The sequence below is a fragment of the Spea bombifrons genome, chromosome 8 (genome assembly GCF_027358695.1).
Source record: "Spea bombifrons isolate aSpeBom1 chromosome 8, aSpeBom1.2.pri, whole genome shotgun sequence".
Classification (NCBI taxonomy): Eukaryota; Metazoa; Chordata; class Amphibia; order Anura; family Pelobatidae; genus Spea; species Spea bombifrons.
The window spans coordinates 6,689,444-6,707,976 of NC_071094.1; the positions used below are offsets into that span (position 1 = coordinate 6,689,444).

An 18,533-nucleotide genomic window follows, 5' to 3' on the forward strand; every position below is an offset into this window, starting at 1 on the left:
TCAGTATCTCCCCTCTAACTCCCTAACCCCCCCTTCTCAGTATCTCCCCTCTAACTCCCTAACCCCCCCTTCTCAGGATCTCCCCCCCCGCCCCGGTCACTTACCTTAAACTCCTGTGTTGGAAGCGTGAGGCGTTTGTCTCGGGTGCCGGCATATGCCGGCGCCCAGCGTAAAGCGCCGGCACCCGAGACAAACGCTTCCAACACAGGAGTTTAAGGTAAGTGACCGGGGCGGGGGGGGACACCGGACTCATTGGTGAGTCACCAGGACACTCTTTGCGGGCCGGTCCGAGCTATTCAGCGGGCCGGATGTGGCCCGCGGGCCGTGCTTTGCCCAGGTCTGGTTTAGATCATAAACTCAATCGAGGGAAGCTTTCATCCCATTTTTCATGTATTTAAATCTAAATATCTAGATTTTTACTGTGCGGATCTTTTCATAGTTGTTGAGTTTTGTTTTTGTTTTTTTAAATATCCAAGAATAATAACCCCCCCCGGGCCATTGGCGGGAGCTTCCAAAGGGCCACATTAACTTTAAAGCTGGCCGTGACTACAATTCCAGAATCCCCCAACCCCAACCAAGAAGTAATAGATCAGCTTTTTAGGGTTAATTTATAACCAGGCGCGGGGTGACGCTCGTTAACGTGTTTTATGTATTAATATTTCAGATGGGCCTGAGCTTTAGTCCAGTATTTAGAAAACTCACCTGGAAAAAAATAAACATCCGCAACTCAAAACCACAAATTATGATTTATTTTCTTTGGAGCAATGCTTCTAATTATTCACAAAAAAAATACGCAAGAATATATACCATAAATGCAAAAAAAAAAATGTAAAAATAAAATATTTGATATAAGATGTATATTATATGACGTTGCCGTTATTCTGAGGACATTAAACTTGCTGCGTGCTAAAAGCACTCTCTGTTCTTTTGCCACGAACTCCCCTGTGAGATCGCACGCCCCGGGGACTCACTTTCCATAAAAATTTCCCATAGAAACAGAACAAATAACTCCGCGCCGAGCATCAGACGAGGACATTATTTTCACGCGTGGGGCATATCTGTTGAACGCATGCTTAAAGGGACCCCCAGAGAAATGTTAGAACAAGAAGCCATAAACTAAAACAAGAGGGTCATAATATAATATAAGGCAGCTTTACTTTCCTGAGAGCGAGGTAGATAAGTGGAGCAGCCTCCAAGCAGAAGTGGTAGAGGTTAACACCGTAAGGGAATTTAAACATGCATGGGATAGGCATATGGCTACCGAATCTAACACAAGACCAACGACCGATTTTATCATTCCTGCGCTGTCTTGGGCAACACAAGATATATGGCGTCCCTGCATGGAGCCTATAGTTAAGTGTCAGCTCCTGCCCCAAACCACACTGCGGGAGAGCTAGTTCACCCCCAATAACTTCATTGCAGGTTCGCAGCACAAATTATGAGTTAAACTTTTATATCCAAAACCGGAATATTTAACAGATTTCCGGTAGCATCATTCATATATATTTTTTTTTTTTGTTAAAAAGTCAGCAAACACACAAGGATTTGGCATAATAAAATAACTTTAATGAATTGTAAGACTCTGGAGTACAGAAAACAAAATTAAGACCCATGGAGTGCAAATTAAATGTAACGTTCGCGAGGTTCCGTCGAATTTAAAATGAAAAGCGGATTAAAAGGAGGAAAAAAAAAGAGAAAAACCAACAATCCCAGAACAGTCCCTCTGCCAGAGAAGTCAGAAGGGACCGGCCGAGGACAGAGGCTGCTCTCACTTGGGTTATTACAAAGCTATACTGATTACAGCATCATTTTCTTCTTAGTCATCATAATCCATCTCATGTCACTCACGGTGGGATTAACGAAGGAGAAAAGCCATCCGACTCATCGTTTCATTTTCTCTTCCATCTGCAAGGATTTAGTAGATATGCCCCTTGTAGAGCTGCTGCTGCTTCCTTTATCACGACGAGCTGGAGGTCCCGCTGTCCGAAAACACCCCCCCAGAGAAACCATAATGATGACCGATCGGCCTCCTTACATCATTATAAGCCGATTCTATACAGACGCTTTCATCTGGAATTAAGATTAAACCCACAAGAACGGCAACCCCCCCTATCGCTACGGGAAGCAGCAGCACACAAAAAGGTATCTTCTCAATATACCAGAATAGGAGAATACAACTGCCATTTAAACATAATTTCCATCGGATTTCTGTATTTGCTGTATTTAAGTAAAAGATCAAAATGTTATAATTTGTTACGAGCTCCTCGGGTTGGGGGGGGGGGATTACTTTTTAGGAGGAAAGGTTTACGGCGGCGGATAGAGAGATTTAAATGGCACCTGATGCAGGTAGCTCAATGCGCAGGGATGAGAAACGCGTCCGCGATGCAGAAGGTCCATGAGATACAAAACAATGGAGCAGCACGACGGACATTAACCCGTCCCACGGTCCTTAGCAATGTAGCTCCGTGTGTTCGATGGCACCGGCAGAGCATGGAAGACTAAGATTTCTATGGCAAGGTCGCCAACCCATCACATGTCTTTGGACTCCAGGCTTAAAGGAAAACGAGCAGCCATAGTGTAAAAGCAGAAGAACGTTCACTGAAAAAGAATTCTCTTCTGGAATCGGTCAACGGCTTAAACCCTATAACTTTAAACATGCCCATTAAAACATTCATCGGAAACGTATCGAGTTCCGGAATCTTTCTATAGTTTAAAACCCCTGACTTAACGCATGCTTAAAACGAACGTGAAATGTCTAAGACAAGTGTATGCTTTGCAGAAGGAGATCCATAAAAATAAAAATTAGAGGGCGTTTGTTTTGATCAGCCCTCCCAGAGCAACAAAATATAATACACATGTGTTCAAGATTAGCTCACAACATATAAAGGTCTTGAGGCGGATGGAAGCGACGCAGATGGTTTTGTACAACAAAATCTTGCGCTTATGATCAAGATGGCGGTTTTTGGGACACCATGCTGTATATTTACGCCGTATGGTAAGGGTGTGTGGATGCGTGACCGTGGTCTCTCCTCGGGCGGTTGGGACAAACCCGTTTGTGTGAACTTTGCCCAATGCGGTTCGCCACATCCGGTGTAAAGGCATAAAATACCATAGTGAAATGCGTCAGGTAAGGATTAAACAGATCTCTCACTCGATATGAAATTCAATTACTGGCAGTATACGGGTTTTCAGCGGCTATATCGGCCCTTGCGCCAGCTGCTCAGTGAAAGGTTAAAAAAAAAAAAAAAGGAATGGCGTTCGATTAGAATAAACTAACTGTTCATATCGGCTCCAGACTCCTATATGGTTTAAAAGATAAGAGTTGGGTGCAGATAAACCGGATCCCTCTGCTACGTGCGGGGAGATATCATTCCGACAGCACAGACACAACTCCCTACCGCACAGCGCCCGGCGAAAGCACCAAGCGGCGGAACTTTATGGCACTCCGGCTACGCCATGATTTTAGCCGTAATCCCTTTTGTAATTCTTTATGCAATTTCAGATAAAAAAAATAACGATTGTGTCGATGCATAAAAATATAGAGTTCTTGCATTTCAGTGCATGCAACCAAAATGCTGAAGAAGCGACTAGGTTCCGGAACACACGATGCACGGACTCTGCAGGCTTTGGATTTGTTCTAAAATAAATCGTATTTTGAAATATCTGGTTAAAAGAAAAATATTAATAATAATCTTGAACCCCTATGCTGTTTTTAACATCAAAAAGGCATCGGATTCCGAAGCTTCCCACCAAGTACGAGAGCGCTTGGTCCTGTTCCAGTGAAAGCCATTTAATGACTTAGTAGACAGAGCCAGGGCAAATATTATAAGACTATCAGAACAGCCTCCCCATTCGGGTTATCGTGCAAAATAGTTGGCCCTCCCTGCCCTTTCGATATAAAAGCAAAAATTTGAGAATCTGCGACGATGGACTACAATACCCAGCATTCCAGGGGATGATGGCGTTTGTAGTCCAAAAGGAGGATGGAATGGGCCACCCCTGCAAAAAAAAAGGCATTTCAGAAGCCCCCAGCGCTCCTGTCCAAAAATAGCAACGCAGGAGGAAGCGAAGAATAAGATTTTCGGGAGTTTAACAGAAGCGGCTGTTCTTTGTACAGCATGTAGTGCCTCATCGGACACAAACAGGAACAGGAGGGGTATTTCCTTTCCTTCACAGCTCATCAGCAGGGTAATTGCACGGAGAGGTCCGCGACTTGGTTGGTTCTGGACACCACGTAAAACGCCAGGACCCACTTTAGAAGCTTTGGGCTATAAATCCAAATTTGATCGCCAGGACCGCAGGATCGATGGTGCTGGCGTCCTGTAGGGGCTCCTCAAGTCATGCAGATTTATTTGTTCCCAACCCCCCCAGTGACAAAATATCCCTCGCCCCTGCCCTAGGTCCCAACGGCAGTAGATGACATCACACTGGCTCTTTTTCTGCCCTCATTAGCCTCTCTTTCACCTCCAGCGGCAGGGTATTAAATAATTCCTCCTCCACCACCAGTCCCGTGCGCTTCAGCAGGGGACACTCTCCTAGCTCCACCGGCAGACACTCCATCCGATTGCCACGCAGCTCGATTTGAGTCAAGTTGGTGAGTTCTCCCACCCTGGAGGGTAAGGACTGGAGCACGTTGTTCCCGAGGTTGAGGGTCCTCAGCTTCTTGCACTGGAATAACTCAGGCGGTAGGTTCTCAATCTGCGCATCAGACAGACAAAGAGAGAGTGGGGTCAGCGGACGGATTAACCCATGGGTGACCCTTTTCCCCCCAAATCCTTTATTTTCAGTAAAATAGGTAAAAATACATGCATCTGAAACCCGCCTTACTTATACACCATTAACTTTCTGGTTTCATTATATGCATGATTATTCCTCCCCATTAAGTAATCTCTCCCTGTAAAAAATTACTGATATTTTAAAGCAGCCTTTGCAAGGGTGGGAGAAGCGAGAGAACGTTAGGACACTGTGCTATGCAGGGCCGGACTGGCCCACCGGGATACCGGGAAATTTCCCGGTGGGCCGGAAGGTCCGTGGGCTGGGCGGCCATGAAGACAGCGGCTGAGCTGCCCCCCAGGCTGCCCGAAATCTAATCAAAGCGGCCGCTGGGTGCTGAAGCGGCCGGCCGGCATCAGCACCCAGCAGCCGTGTGCGATGGCCGTCTAGTGATGGGAGCAGTGTGAGGGGTGAAAGCTCCGCCCCCTCACACTGACCTTTCACCCCTCACGCTGCAGTCATCACTATGCGGCCATCAGATTGCTGGGAATGTAATCTGAACGGCCGATGCGTGCTGATGCCGCCGGCCGGCTCTGCTTTAATACTTTTTTTTTAGTTTATATGGCAAGCCGATCCAGCTTACCATATAAATAAAAAAAAAAAGTGTTAAAGTAGCTCCGGCCGGCGGCATCAGCACGCGCCGGCCGTTTAGATTACATTCCCAGCAGTCTGATGGCTGCATAGTGATGGGAGCAGCGTGAGGTGGAAGCTCCGCCCCCTCGCACTCAGACTTCTGCAGCACCGGATGTCAAGAGGAGAACAGTGTGCAGCTACCAGGAAGTCAAGAGAAGTAGAAGGTGAGTAAAAAAATGTATTTTTTGTACTGTATAATGTTTTTGTATTTGTTAAAAACAAAAAAAATCGGCATGTGTGTGTGTATGTAAGTGTGTCCCCCTATATGCCACTCTGCCTCCAGAAATGCCTTATACCCCCCTATATGCCACTCTGTCCCATGATATGCCTTTTAACCCCCTATATGCCAGAGTTGCATATAGGGGTATAAGGCATTTCTGGATGCAGAGTGACATATAGGGGGTCAAAAGGCATATCTGGAGGCAGAGTGGCATAAAGGGGGTTAAAAGGAATATCATGGGGCAGAGGAGCATATAGGAGGGTATAAAGCATATCGGGGAGGCAGAGTGGCATATAGGGGGCATAAGGCTTTTCTGGAGGCAGAGTGCCCCATGATATGCCTTTTAACCCCCTTCATGCCACTCTGCCTCCAGAAATGCCTTATACCCCCTATATGCCACTCTGTCCCATGATATGCCTTTTAACCCCCTATATGGCAGAGTGGCATATAGGGGGTTAGAAGGCATATCATGGGACAGAGTGGCATATATTATTTTTTATTTAATATGGCAAGCTGGATCGGCTTGCCATATAAAGTAAACAAAAAATGTCCCATGATATGCCTTTTAACCGCCTATATGGCAGAGTGGCATATAGGGGGTTAGAAGGCATATCATGGGACAAAGTGGCATATAGGAGGGTTGAGGCATATCAGGGAGGCAGAGTGGCATATAGCGGGGATATAAGGCTTTTCTGGAGGCAGAGTGCCCCATGATATGCCTTTTCACCCCTTTTATGCCACTCTGCCTCCAGAAATGCCTTATACCCCCCTATATGCCACTCTGTCCCATGATATGCCTTTTAACCCCCTATATGCCAGAGTGGCATATAGGGGTATAAGGCATTTCTGGATGCAGAGTGACATATAGGGGGTCAACGGCATATCTGGAGGCGGAGTTGCATAAAGGGAGTTAAAAGGGATGTCGTGGGGCAGAGGGGCATATAGGAGGGTATAAAGCATATTGGGGAGGCAGAGTGTCATATAGGGGGCATAAGGCTTTTCTGTAGGCAGAGTGCCCCATGATATGCCTTTTAACCCCCTTTATGCCACTCTGCCTCCAGAAATGCCTTATACCCCCTATATGCCACTCTGTCCCATGATATGCCTTTTAACCCCCTATATGGCAGAGTGGCATATAGGGGGTTAGAAGGCATATCATGGGACAGAGTGGCATATAGGGGTATAAGGCATTTCTGGATGCAGAGTGACATATAGGGGGCCAAAAGGCATATCTGGAGGTGGAGTGGCAAAAAGGGGGTTAAAAGGCATATCACGGGGCAGAGGGGCATATAGGAGGGTTGAGGCATATCAGGGAGGCAGAGTGGCATATGGGGGGTATAAGGCATTTCTGGAGGCAGAGTGCCCCATGATATGCCTTTTAACCCCCTTCATGCCACTCTGCCTCCAGGAATGCCTTATACCCACTATATGCCACTCTGTCCCATGATATGCCTTTTAACCCCCTATATGGCAGAGTGGCATATAGGGGGTTAGAAGGCATATCATGGGACAGAGTGGCATATAGGGGGTATAAGGCATTTCTGGAGGCAGAGTGGCAAATAGGGGGTTAGAAGGCATATCAGGGGGGCAGAGTGGCAAGCCTGGGGGCAGAGGTGCATAACTCGGGGGTAGGTTGTCAAATGAAAAGAAATAAAAACCAAACATGTCTCAATCATAGCTTTTATTAAATACGGGAAAAAATAGTCTACATGAATTAATAAAGAAATAAAAGTTTCTTACCAGAATATCGTGAAGAATAATGTGATCAGTGTTTTGTTCCACTGAATAAAATGGAACTTTTTCATCTAAAAATGTTCGCAGTAGTGTTTTGATCCCATTATGTGTAATGTATTTCATTTATTAGGGCCTTTTAACACTTTTGCTTTCTGGCATTTTAATACAAATAATGAGATAAAAAGAATGGCTCATAGTGTGACTCGGGTGTGTATAAGGGGTGCGTGTGGGTATAAGAGCTTCACCGTGAGATAAACTATATGGGGCTGGTCTCCAAATTTTTCCAGGGCTGCTTTTCAGTCCCAGTCCGGCCCTGGTGCTATGGCTCAGATAGCCCCCATATATAATATTTAATAAAAAATGTAATAAAACATTTTAAATGTATTATTTTAACAAAATTATTTAAAGCCAGTCATCTGACTCAATAAAAAAAAAGAAAAGTGGATTTTTTTTTATTACATATATTTTTTTGTTTTGGGTTAAAAGAAGGGAAAAAAGCCAATATTTAAATGGAGGTCTTGATAGGATAGTTGAGTTTATGTATATGCCCAGAATACGGTATACCACATTTTACCAGCAGTTATGATGGAAGAGGTCTAAAAACACGCGGTACTCACTTGGTTGGCGGTGACAGCGAAGTACTGTAGGTTCTGGAGTTGGCCTATTTCGGGTGGTATGCTTGTAAGGGAGTTGTGACTCAGGTCCAAATATCGGAGCTTGCGACAGAAGCACAGCTGGACGGGGATTTTGTCTATCTTGTTACGGTTTAGATACAGCTTCTCGAGACTACCAAGGTTGCCGATTTGGATGGGTATGTAGGCGATGTGGTTGTACCAGAGCTTCAAGCAGGTAAGACGATGCAGATGTTGAAAGCTGATGATCTCCTCGATGGTTTTCAGGTTGTTGTCCTTCAAGTCAATCTCCTGCAGGTTGTGAAGACTGAAGATCGAGTGAGGGATCCTCTCCAGGTCGCACCGGAGCAACTCGAGCTCTGTTAGGTTGACCATCTTCTTAAAGCTGTTGAGGACCATCAGTTTGGTGCCCTCGTTGTTGACGGAAAGCTTCTGGAGGTGCATTCCCACATCGGTCACTACCTGGGGCAACTTGGTGAGGTTGCTCTTCAGTCTTAGCACTTTCAATCTCTTTAGCTCACGGAGTCCGTCGATAACTATGTACCTGTTGTTCTCTGCACTCAGGTTGCCGGTCAAGTGCAGCTCTTCGAGGGACTTTAAGCTGTAAATCCACAAGGGAATCTCTTTGATATCCGTGAATTTAATGTGTAAGGACTTTAGGTTCTCCCGTAGGAAGGCCAAGGCTGGAGCCTCGATTTTAGCCGCCGTATGATACAACCACAGCTCTTTTAAGTCTGTAAGCTGGGCGATACTCGGAGGGATGGTGACATCTGGTATCAGCTCCAGCTTTAGCACCTCCAGTTCAACCAGATCAAAGATTGTGTCCGGTATTCCGCTGAGCATAAAGAGATGAAGCTCGAGCTTCTCCTGAGAGTTTTTGGTGATCCGCTGACGAAGCTTGTCCAGCGTCCACTCGTGGTTGAGGTTCAGCTGCCTGAGCTTGTTCTCGCTGACCTCCGACAAGAACACCGCAAAGCGTTTGGAATACAGAGGATCGTACTGATCGATGAGATGCAGCATGAACGCGAAGTCGTTCTTTACATCTGGAATGTCGCTGTAGCTGCTCTCTTCCCGGATGGACTCGAAAGAATATTTCTTCAAGGAGCGTCTCAGCATCCACCACAGGGTGTACACGCAGACCAGTCCATAGAAGCCAACCAAGCTAATGTAGAAGGAGGCCAATATTTTGAAAAGCGTTGCCAACGGGTGAGCGCAACGATACATTCGGTAGCCGGTTAGACTCTCTATGTCCACCTTGCAGTCCACGTCGAACGTAATACTGCTCACGTAGTACACGGTGTAGCAAAGAATCAATATGAACTTGATGACCTTGATGATTGTCTGCCGCATATACAGTCTGTATACAATATCCCCTTCTTCCACGTGTGTCCTGAACTTCTTTACCTTCTCAAACAGCGCCTTGGCCTGCTCTCCCTCCTTTTTGTCCAGGACACCCGTCTCCGACCTGTCCACAATCCCTTGCTCCACCCTGGACTTGCTCCTCTGGAGCATGGGCACCGTTGCTTCGACGTCTTCACTGGCCGTTGAGGACTTCTTGTCGACGGAACCGTTCATTTTGCCAGCGGTGGGCTTGGGGTCGCTCTCTTCCACGACAGTCTCGGAGAGGGCCCTGGTAGTCCAAGGCGAGTCAAAACATTTGAGCAGTATGGAAACAAAGTGCTCCAGCTTGGAGCTGGTACGGGGAAATTTGAACCAGAAGTTGCTGCAGGCCAAAAAGATTAAGGTGTGCAGCAACACAAGGTACGGGAAATACTTGGCGAACCAATGCAAGCGATTCTCGTAGCACACCGCGTCCACGTAATTGTACTGATGTCTGTCCAGGTCGTATTTAATCCCCGTGGGCCCTAAAGTAGGGCCCATACTGGAGTTGGGATACGGGGATTCAGCCGCGGACCAGGCTCGGTAGGAATCGTTGCAGCTGTTGTGAGTCACCCACTTGCAGGGAAGACAGATCATTTTGTCCTGGGTGACCTGAAGGGTCCCCCCGAAAACCGCTATCATGAGCATGACGATGGAGATGTAATCCGTGAACACGTCCCACCATGGCTTCAGGATACGGTAAGCCGGCTGGGTGTCCGCAAAGTATCGAAGTTCTGTGACGGGAATCATGGCTCACCTGAAAACAAGGATACATAACAATAAAATGGGTATCAGACTCGGGGTGGACCCCCGGAAAACACAAACCGAGGACATCAAAAACGGGAAAAAAAAAACCAAAAGGATCCCAGATACCAATATATTTACACCCGTCAGACATGCTGTGAAGACCCATGTCTCTGCCACACTGAATACAGACATTAAGGGGTTAAATAGGGGAATAAAGACATACAAGGGGTTAAATGTCTGTATAGGAACTGAATGCGAACAAAGATATTAAAAGTAGTTAAAGGGGTAACCATTGGGTGGTAAATCAGTATAATTATAGCCAAGGGCCTGCTTAATGGTTATGCAGAGGATGATGGGAGTTGTAGTCCACGGTTGTCCTGCGATACGGCGCTGTAAAAGGTTAATCCCATTACAAATCAACATTGTGCTTAAACAGATGTCTGATCTAAACCAATCTTACTAGCTGGCCATGTTTATTAACCCTTTCGTGCCCAGAGCGGTGTTAGACTAATGGATTACGCCGGATACTATGCGAGGCTCCCCGGCGTATAACGATGCCGAGTAGAGACTCCGAGCCGGGTTCATACACAGATAGCTCGAGTACACGCAACGCGCCGGAACTCCTGCTGATTCATCCCGTTAAAAGAGAAAAAACACACAAAGGTCACCTTTCACAGGGAAAATAGCTCGCAGGCATCGCTAACCACAAATTGACAAAAATAAAACAAAAGTCCCTTAAAAAGGAAGTCTGATAAAAGATGCAACGTCCAGAGAAAAACACAACGCGGCTAAAACCCTCCCCGCCGGCGGGATCGTACTCTCAAACACTAAGAGCGAGACGGTACGAAGGGGCAATGTTACGGAGTTCCACGTTCAATGAGACAATTAGCAGGAGTCCCGAGGACGCGAGCCTCGCCCTCTCGTTAAACACGGGGCTTCGTGATTAAGAGCGAGGAATTCTACTGTAGGATAAGAGCGTGTGGCAACGTGTCGTCCGCTGTCTCGAGGGGCTTATTGCGGCGCAGTAACAGGCGTAAAACATTCACAATAACAATGGCGATTGTGTAGAAAGGATTTTGTGTCAAAGAAAGAAAGAAAAAAAAAAAAAAAAGTTTGATATTTTAATAGATATTTTTAACATCCAAAAATCTATATGGAAACAAAAAAATTAGCTACCAAATCTGCCGTGAGGGTAATGTGGTTTATATAATTAATTATATATATATATATATATATATATATTATATATATATATATATATATACACACACACACACACACACAACATACACACACTATCATGCAAATACGCTGTACCTCTATTAACAGCCCCCATTGTGTTCTCTTTCTATTGACGAACTGACGCGATATAAAACATTTCATCTCACTCCATTAAATATTCATAACGAAGCCGTCTCACAGAAACACAAACACGGTCTGGGCCCGTTATAATGTTTGGTTAACTCATGCAACTCACTGTTTAGTGAATCAGCCCCACCACCTCACCCTGTCATAGTTTCTCTTTCCCGCCTCGCCTGCCGGCCCCCCGACCGATATCATCCCGCTGCTTAGCTCTTAAAACACAAAGAAAGAGGGAGCTTTCCCAACGGCCAGCCAGCGCGCAGCTACAGATTCCAAGATGGCAGCCACCAACCGCTGCCATGACAACAAACTGCAGTTAGGCGAAATGGCCCTTCATTAGGGGGGTCTTTAAAGTGTCCCCTGGATATCAGAGCAGGAAGATCAGCCCCGGACACTCCAATGGTAGTTATATTGAGAAAGCGGATTAGACGTCACCTCATAGAAGGGGTATTAGGGCATCCCGTGTCACCACCGATCAGAGGGGGAAATGGAGCTCGGCTGCGCATGTAGCTTCCCGCGTCACCTTATATCGCCGTACATCAGATTTTCCACACTCTATCTATTAACGTGTGTTAAGTAACACAACGGCACGCAGCCAGCCGGAAAAATAAACACGGCGACGAGACGGAGGGCGTCTCTGGCTAAGATCTACGGCGACATAAAGCAGGACAGCGCCGGAGATGTGGAAAGAGCGGCCGCTACAGCCCTGAATTCAGCAACACGCATCTTCAGGCTGCACTACAAAGCCCATCATCCACAGTTGGCTGCACATTATACCTGGCAGCGTGACGGGGATGGTAGATTGGCCGCTCTAGTATTTAATCCTCAACCAATCCATGTTCCTGACGCACTATAATGCCCATCATCCACCACTGGCTAGGGACATATATCCAGCAGCGGGACGAGGATGGAGCAGACCGCTGCTGATGCATTTGATCCTTGATCCATCCATGTTCCCGGCATACAGGCTTTCGTGACACACATCTTCATGCTGCACTATAATGCCCATCATCCACCCTTGGCTAGGGACATATATCCAGCAGCGGGACGGGGATGGAGGTGCATTTAATCCTTGATCCATAATACATCATTATATGTACATTAATTGCCTGGAAAGACACCTTTCTTTTGATTCATACATTTCCTTGGAATGCTGACAGCACAATGTATAGATCATACTTACGGGATATAATTATGTTTAGGTGGAAACGCATCTTTCTGGATCATTTCCTTTGGATGCAAATTTAGTTGCAAAACTTTAAACAAGAGATTTCTTTATTTAAAAAAAACGATCCCCTGCTACGTAGGCAGAGCAGGGAGGAATAAATTCACCTTTGTGTAAAGAATGGAGGGGGATGGGGCGTTCTTTCAAACCCTGAAGCCTCCAGCAAACCGAGCGGCTCCCTTCCCAAAACATAACATCGGAACTGTTATTCCAGAGAAGACCTGAAGGCTAATTCCGGCCAGGAACTGTTATATTTAGAAGAAGACAGTCACAGATCGCCGAGGAATTCGTTTTTAAAGGCTCTATTCGATAGGTCGGATCTAATCACAACCACATGTACGCCAACCGCCGTCCAAAAGGTTCGGGGTCACTCGGCTGTTTTCATGGAAAACAAGGAAATTTCTATCTATAACATAATTGCAAAATAGTTTTCTGACCATCAATTAGCCTTTTAAACTTACACTTGGATAAGCGAACACACCCTGCCATTGGAACACAGGAGTGATGGGAGTGATAAAGGGCCATTGGAACACAGGAGTGATGGGAGTGATAAAGGGCCATTGGAACACAGGAGTGATAAAGGGCCATTGGAACACAGGAGTGATGGGAGTGATAAAGGGCCATTGGAACACAATAGTGATGGGAGTGATAAAGGGCCATTGGAACACAATAGTGATGGGAGTGATAAAGGGACATTGGAACATGGGAGTGATGGGAGTGATAAAGGGCCATTGGAACACAGGAGTGATGGGAGTGAAAGGGCCATTGGAACACAGGAGTGATGGGAGTGATAAAGGGCCATTGGAACACAGGAGTGATGGGAGTTATAAAGGGCCATTGGAACACGGGAGTGATGGGAGTGATAAAGGGCCATTAGAACACGGGAGTGATGGGAGTGATAAAGGGCCATTGGAACACAGGAGTGATAAAGGGCCATTGGAACACAGGAGTGATGGGAGTGATAAAGGGCCATTAGAACACAGGAGTGATGGGAGTGATAAAGGGCCATTGGAACACAGGAGTGATGGGAGTGATAAAGGGCCATTGGAACACAGGAGTGATGGGAGTGATAAAGGGCCATTGGAACACAGGAGTGATGGGAGTGATAAAGGGCCATTGGAACACAGGAGTGATGGGAGTGATAAAGGGCCATTGGAACACAGGAGTGATGGGAGTGATAAAGGGCCATTGGAACACAGGAGTGATGGGAGTGATAAAGGGCCATTGGAACACGGGAGTGATGGGAGTGATAAAGGGCCATTGGAACACGGGAGTGATGGGAGTGATAAAGGGCCATTGGAACACAGGAGTGATAAAGGGCCATTGGAACACAGGAGTGATGGGAGTGATAAAGGGCCATTGGAACATGGGAGTGGTGGGAGTGATAAAGGGCCATTGGAACATGGGAGTGGTGGGAGTGATAAAGGGCCATTGGAACATGGGAGTGGTGGGAGTGATAAAGGGCCATTGGAACACGGGAGTGATGGGAGTGATAAAGGGCCATTGGAACACAGGAGTGATAAAGGGCCATTGGAACACAGGAGTGATGGGAGTGATAAAGGGCCATTAGAACACGGGAGTGATGGGAGTGATAAAGGGCCATTGGAACACGGGAGTGATGGGAGTGATAAAGGGCCATTGGAACACGGGAGTGATGGGAGTGATAAAGGGCCATTGGAGCACAGGAGTGATGGGAGTGATAAAGGGACATTGGAACACGGGAGTGATGGGAGTGATAAAGGGCCATTGGAACAAGGGAGTGATAAAGGGACATTGGAACACGGGAGTGATGGGAGTGATAAAGGGCCATTGGAACAAGGGAGTGATAAAGGGACATTGGAACACGGGAGTGATGGGAGTGATAAAGGGCCATTGGAACAAGGGAGTGATAAAGGGACATTGGAACACGGGAGTGATGGGAGTGATAAAGGGCCATTGGAATCCGGGAGAGATGGAGTGATAAAGGGCCTCTGTACACCTATGTAGATATTTCATTAAAAATCTGCCGTTTCCAGCAATAATAGTCATTTACAACATTAACCCCGTCTGTGCTGGATTTCTGATCCATTTCATGTTTTTTTTAATGGACAAAATGTACCCCCCCAAAAAAAACCAAGAACAAGGAAGTGACCCCAAACTTTTGAATGGTTGTGTATAGGTAAAACTCGAGCCGGCGCTGCGTTACACACAATATACTTTTACAGACGTCATTAACATCGGATCAGGGCCAGGTTTAAGGATGCCTCTGGGGCCCCCTAGGAGCCGGAGCCCACCCGAAAACGTATGGACCCGTTTTGTCGCTGCAGCCCCAAATTCCACGTGGAATGAAAAGCGAGCATCAGCGATCAGCGCGTCTATTCTTATGGCTGATGCATTAACCGGCTCCCACTGTCGCCTCTCGTGGGGAAGGTGTGGCGCTTTAATGCCCCATTTTGCCCTGAGTCAGCACATCAGCCCACGCGTCTAATAAACACAGCAGTGACATCTACGGACAGCTCTGCCTGCGGAGGGGACGGACGGACGGCCAGATCATCCTATATTAAAGTGCCAGCATATGCCACGGCCCTGTACAAGACTAGAACACGAACATCAAGCCAAGTACCGCTACTGATATTCCATAAAGTAAAGACACTACTTCGCAAACACGCAGCTCGGTGATGGCGATGCCGTAATGTTCCTCGTGGATCAGTCAAAAAGTTTATTTCGGAGGAATATTAGAACAAGAGGCCAGAATCTAACACTAGAGGGTCAGAGGCTTAGATGGAATGTAAGGAAGTTATTACTTTACTGAAGGGGGTAGCAGATAAGTGGAACAGCTTCCCAGCAGAGGTGGTAGAGGTTAACACAGCGTGGGAATTGAAACCTGCACGGGATAGGCATACGGCTCCCGAATCTGAGACGACCGAGCAATTCCAAAAGAGCACAGGCCTGATCCCACTACAACCTATCCGTGCCAGCGACACACAGCTACCGTACTGAATCGCGCATGCACAGAGATGTCCAATGGTCGGTCACTGCAGATTGTGCGGAAGGAGGGCGATGGACTCTACAGAGGGAAGGCTATGCAGGTGGATTTTCTTTCCCCCCCTCGCCTCCTTTTCTCTCATCTCCACCAAACAACCTTCACCGTGGTCGCACCACGGACACCGGCAACCACTAGCCTCTCGGCAAGAAGTGGCAACCCTACTTGTGATGCCTTATGAGTAACCCCACCGCGGGTCCAACCATGCATGGTCACGAGGTCCGATTCCACGCACACAATGGGTAGGTATGAAAGTCTATACATAAGACGTGAGAACGTAGACGGGTGGGATAGAGAGGGGGGAGAGAGCAGGGCATTAACCGCCAAGGCGAGGGTAACAAGGAAAGAAGGCAGCGATAGTAAGATTGTCCAGGCTCACCTCCGGTGGAGAGGGTGCTATCTGTGTTTGGTCTCTCGGTGCCACGGGTGAAGGGTCTCGCTCATACAGCAGTGATCACGGATCAGGGGGTCCATGGGAGCAGCTACACCTGCGACAACACAAACAACGCCATTTATCACCCACCGCAGACAGGCCGTGCGGCAATCTATACGAGGAGGTCTCATCGCTGCTTGAGCAAAGATAAGATGTCTCCAGGTCCACCAACACAAAGAGACATCAGAAGACATCTTATCTGCCCACCCGTCCACCTGGAAAGCGTAGATAAGAAAAACTTTCCAGGTCAAGGCTGATTTTTGGGCTTTGGGCCATCACTCTGATCTGCATTTATTTAGGGATTTTTGCCCCAATCTCAGGGTGAAGGGGTAGATTTTAAGGGTCGCACAGTCTGGAGCAGACGCCTTCCTATTGTACACGGCTTTGATCATATATAAGACTCCCCAATTGGGGATTTGCTCCCAATACGTTATGATACCCCTGCTTGAATTCAGGTGAGGTGTGTTCGGCTCTGTACACCCGGGCGAAACCTCGTAACTAATCTAGAGGATGTCGTCTGACGGCGATGCCCATCATCCTCGCTCCTTTAAGCGACCTTTTCACTCGTATTAACCTATGAAAGGTTTTTGGGGAAGCTCGCCGGCGTTAGCGGAGCGCGTTAATTGCGTGTATTAGGAGGAATGTTTTTATTGGCACACAGGAAACGCTCTCCTAAATGACTGCATACGGCCTGACCGGTTCGCCAACGTACATTAACCCCCTCCGGCAACCGTGGTCCTGGGCATTTAACACCCAGCAAAAGGCCACAGCTAACACAGAACATCTTGCCAAACAGATCTGTCAATCAAATTGGATTTAGTAAGGGTCTCACCCCAGATTTTCCAGACTTCTCCCCCCTGAGGCACCATAGCATGCAGGGATCCATCATATTTTATGGGTAGTTTTTAAATGCTGCCCCATATAACTGAGGTATTTGCCCCCAGCCGGGGGTTGCCAGCCCCCCATTCCTCTTGGCACCCCCAGAACATCCCTGGTAGGTTCAGAATCCCTCTGCTGGTACTCCCACCCCTGTCCTCACCTTCAGGCTGGGTGTATTGGGAAGCCTCTCCTTTATCCGCCTTGGTCGGTAATCTCCTCCGTCTTTGTTCTTCACTCTCTCACTTGACATCACCCACCCCGGAAGTGACGATCGCTCCCGGGAGCTGCCCGGTATCCCGGGGGTGGATCAGGCAGCCGGGATTGAGCGGCTGAGGGTGGATCGCGTGTTTCTCTCGCAAACAGAACAGGGGGTTGGGCAAAAAAAGACGCATCTGCCGCCATCTTTGTTCCTGGCAGCGTAAGCTCTTAAAGCACGTCGTGCACAGAAATATATATATAGTTTTAAATTAACCTCCCATCTTCATTCATGACTCTGCTGCCCTTTAACATACGGATCTATACTTCAAGCCTGGCTTCTGGGGACTACGTTACCCATTATGCTCAATTATTCAAGCAATCGTCTGAGCATGATGGGAAATGTAGTCATTAACAGTTGGAGGTTTCTTTGGCAGATTGCAGCGTTGGCATCACTGCCCTAAAATGCCCTAAGCTACAGAACTCTAATTTTAACAAACTAACCTCTCAGGGTCCTTTTTTTTTTTGGTCCGTATAAATGTATAAAATGAAGCGACCGGGGCGTGGCTGGCTGGACTCCGAGATGGCTGTGCAGTGATTCTGCTCCTCCAAGCCGCCCTGTTTTAAGCACTTAAAAGCAGAGTTTCACCTGACATTTTCCAGCTTTTTTGGCAGGATTGTGTGTGGGAATGCCGGGAGGTGTCCGCAAGTCCGCTAAAAAGAAAATTGTGCCGGACATTTTTCAGAAAAAGGCGACTCACCTTGAAGCTCCCGCTCTTTCCCCAATGGCGGCCCAAAGTCAGGACCTAGATGGAGATGCTGTGGCCTGCTCGAAGCGTGACATAGATGAGCTCAAGGACCTCGTCCTGTCTGTTAAGCGGGATTTGATGGCCCACATCAGGGACGAGATCCGCGATCTGAAGAAGGACATCACTGATATTGGCACGCGTACGGACCACCTGGAGAGGGCCCAATCTGCTATGCAGCGTGACAAGAGGGCAATGGAGGCTGACATAGACGCGCTGCGCCACGAGGTTCAGGACTTGCAGGAGGCTCATGAGGACTTGGAGAACAGGTCGCGCAGAGCTAATTTTAGGATTCGTGGCGTTCCTGAAGCCTACCAAGATGCCGAGGTTGTGTTAGGCATTATCCTCCAACAACTCCTACCGCACAGGTCTACCGACGAGGTAATCGTCGATCGGGCCCATAGAGCTTTGAGGCCTAGGCCTAGGCCCTCCGACAAGCCTCGTGATATCATTGTGAAGCTCCGGGATTATGCGGTCAAGGAAGAGGTCATG

General features: G+C 47.4%; 1 protein-coding gene across 1 annotated transcript; it reads right to left on the reverse strand.

Annotated features, from left to right (window-relative positions):
* Window positions 1-3,774: 3,774 nt before the first annotated feature.
* On the reverse strand, window positions 3,775-17,436 carry LRRC8A (leucine rich repeat containing 8 VRAC subunit A). Its single transcript, XM_053473864.1, has 4 exons — window positions 17,201-17,436; window positions 16,108-16,216; window positions 7,978-10,129; window positions 3,775-4,698 (listed from the first exon to the last, which is right to left on the reverse strand). Exons 3-4 carry the CDS (start codon window positions 10,120-10,122, stop codon window positions 4,423-4,425), a joined length of 2,421 nt encoding a protein of 806 aa, XP_053329839.1. The 5' UTR covers window positions 10,123-10,129; window positions 16,108-16,216; window positions 17,201-17,436; the 3' UTR covers window positions 3,775-4,422.
* Window positions 17,437-18,533: the final 1,097 nt, after the last annotated feature.

Coding starts and splice junctions, on each gene's coding strand:
- LRRC8A (XM_053473864.1), bottom strand. CDS start 10,122: ATGATTCCCGTCACAGAACTTCGATACTTTGCGGACACCCAGCCGGCT. Junction 4,699..7,977: donor TCGCTGTCACCGCCAACCAA/GTGAGTACCGCG, acceptor TCTGATGCGCAG/ATTGAGAACCTACCGCCTGA.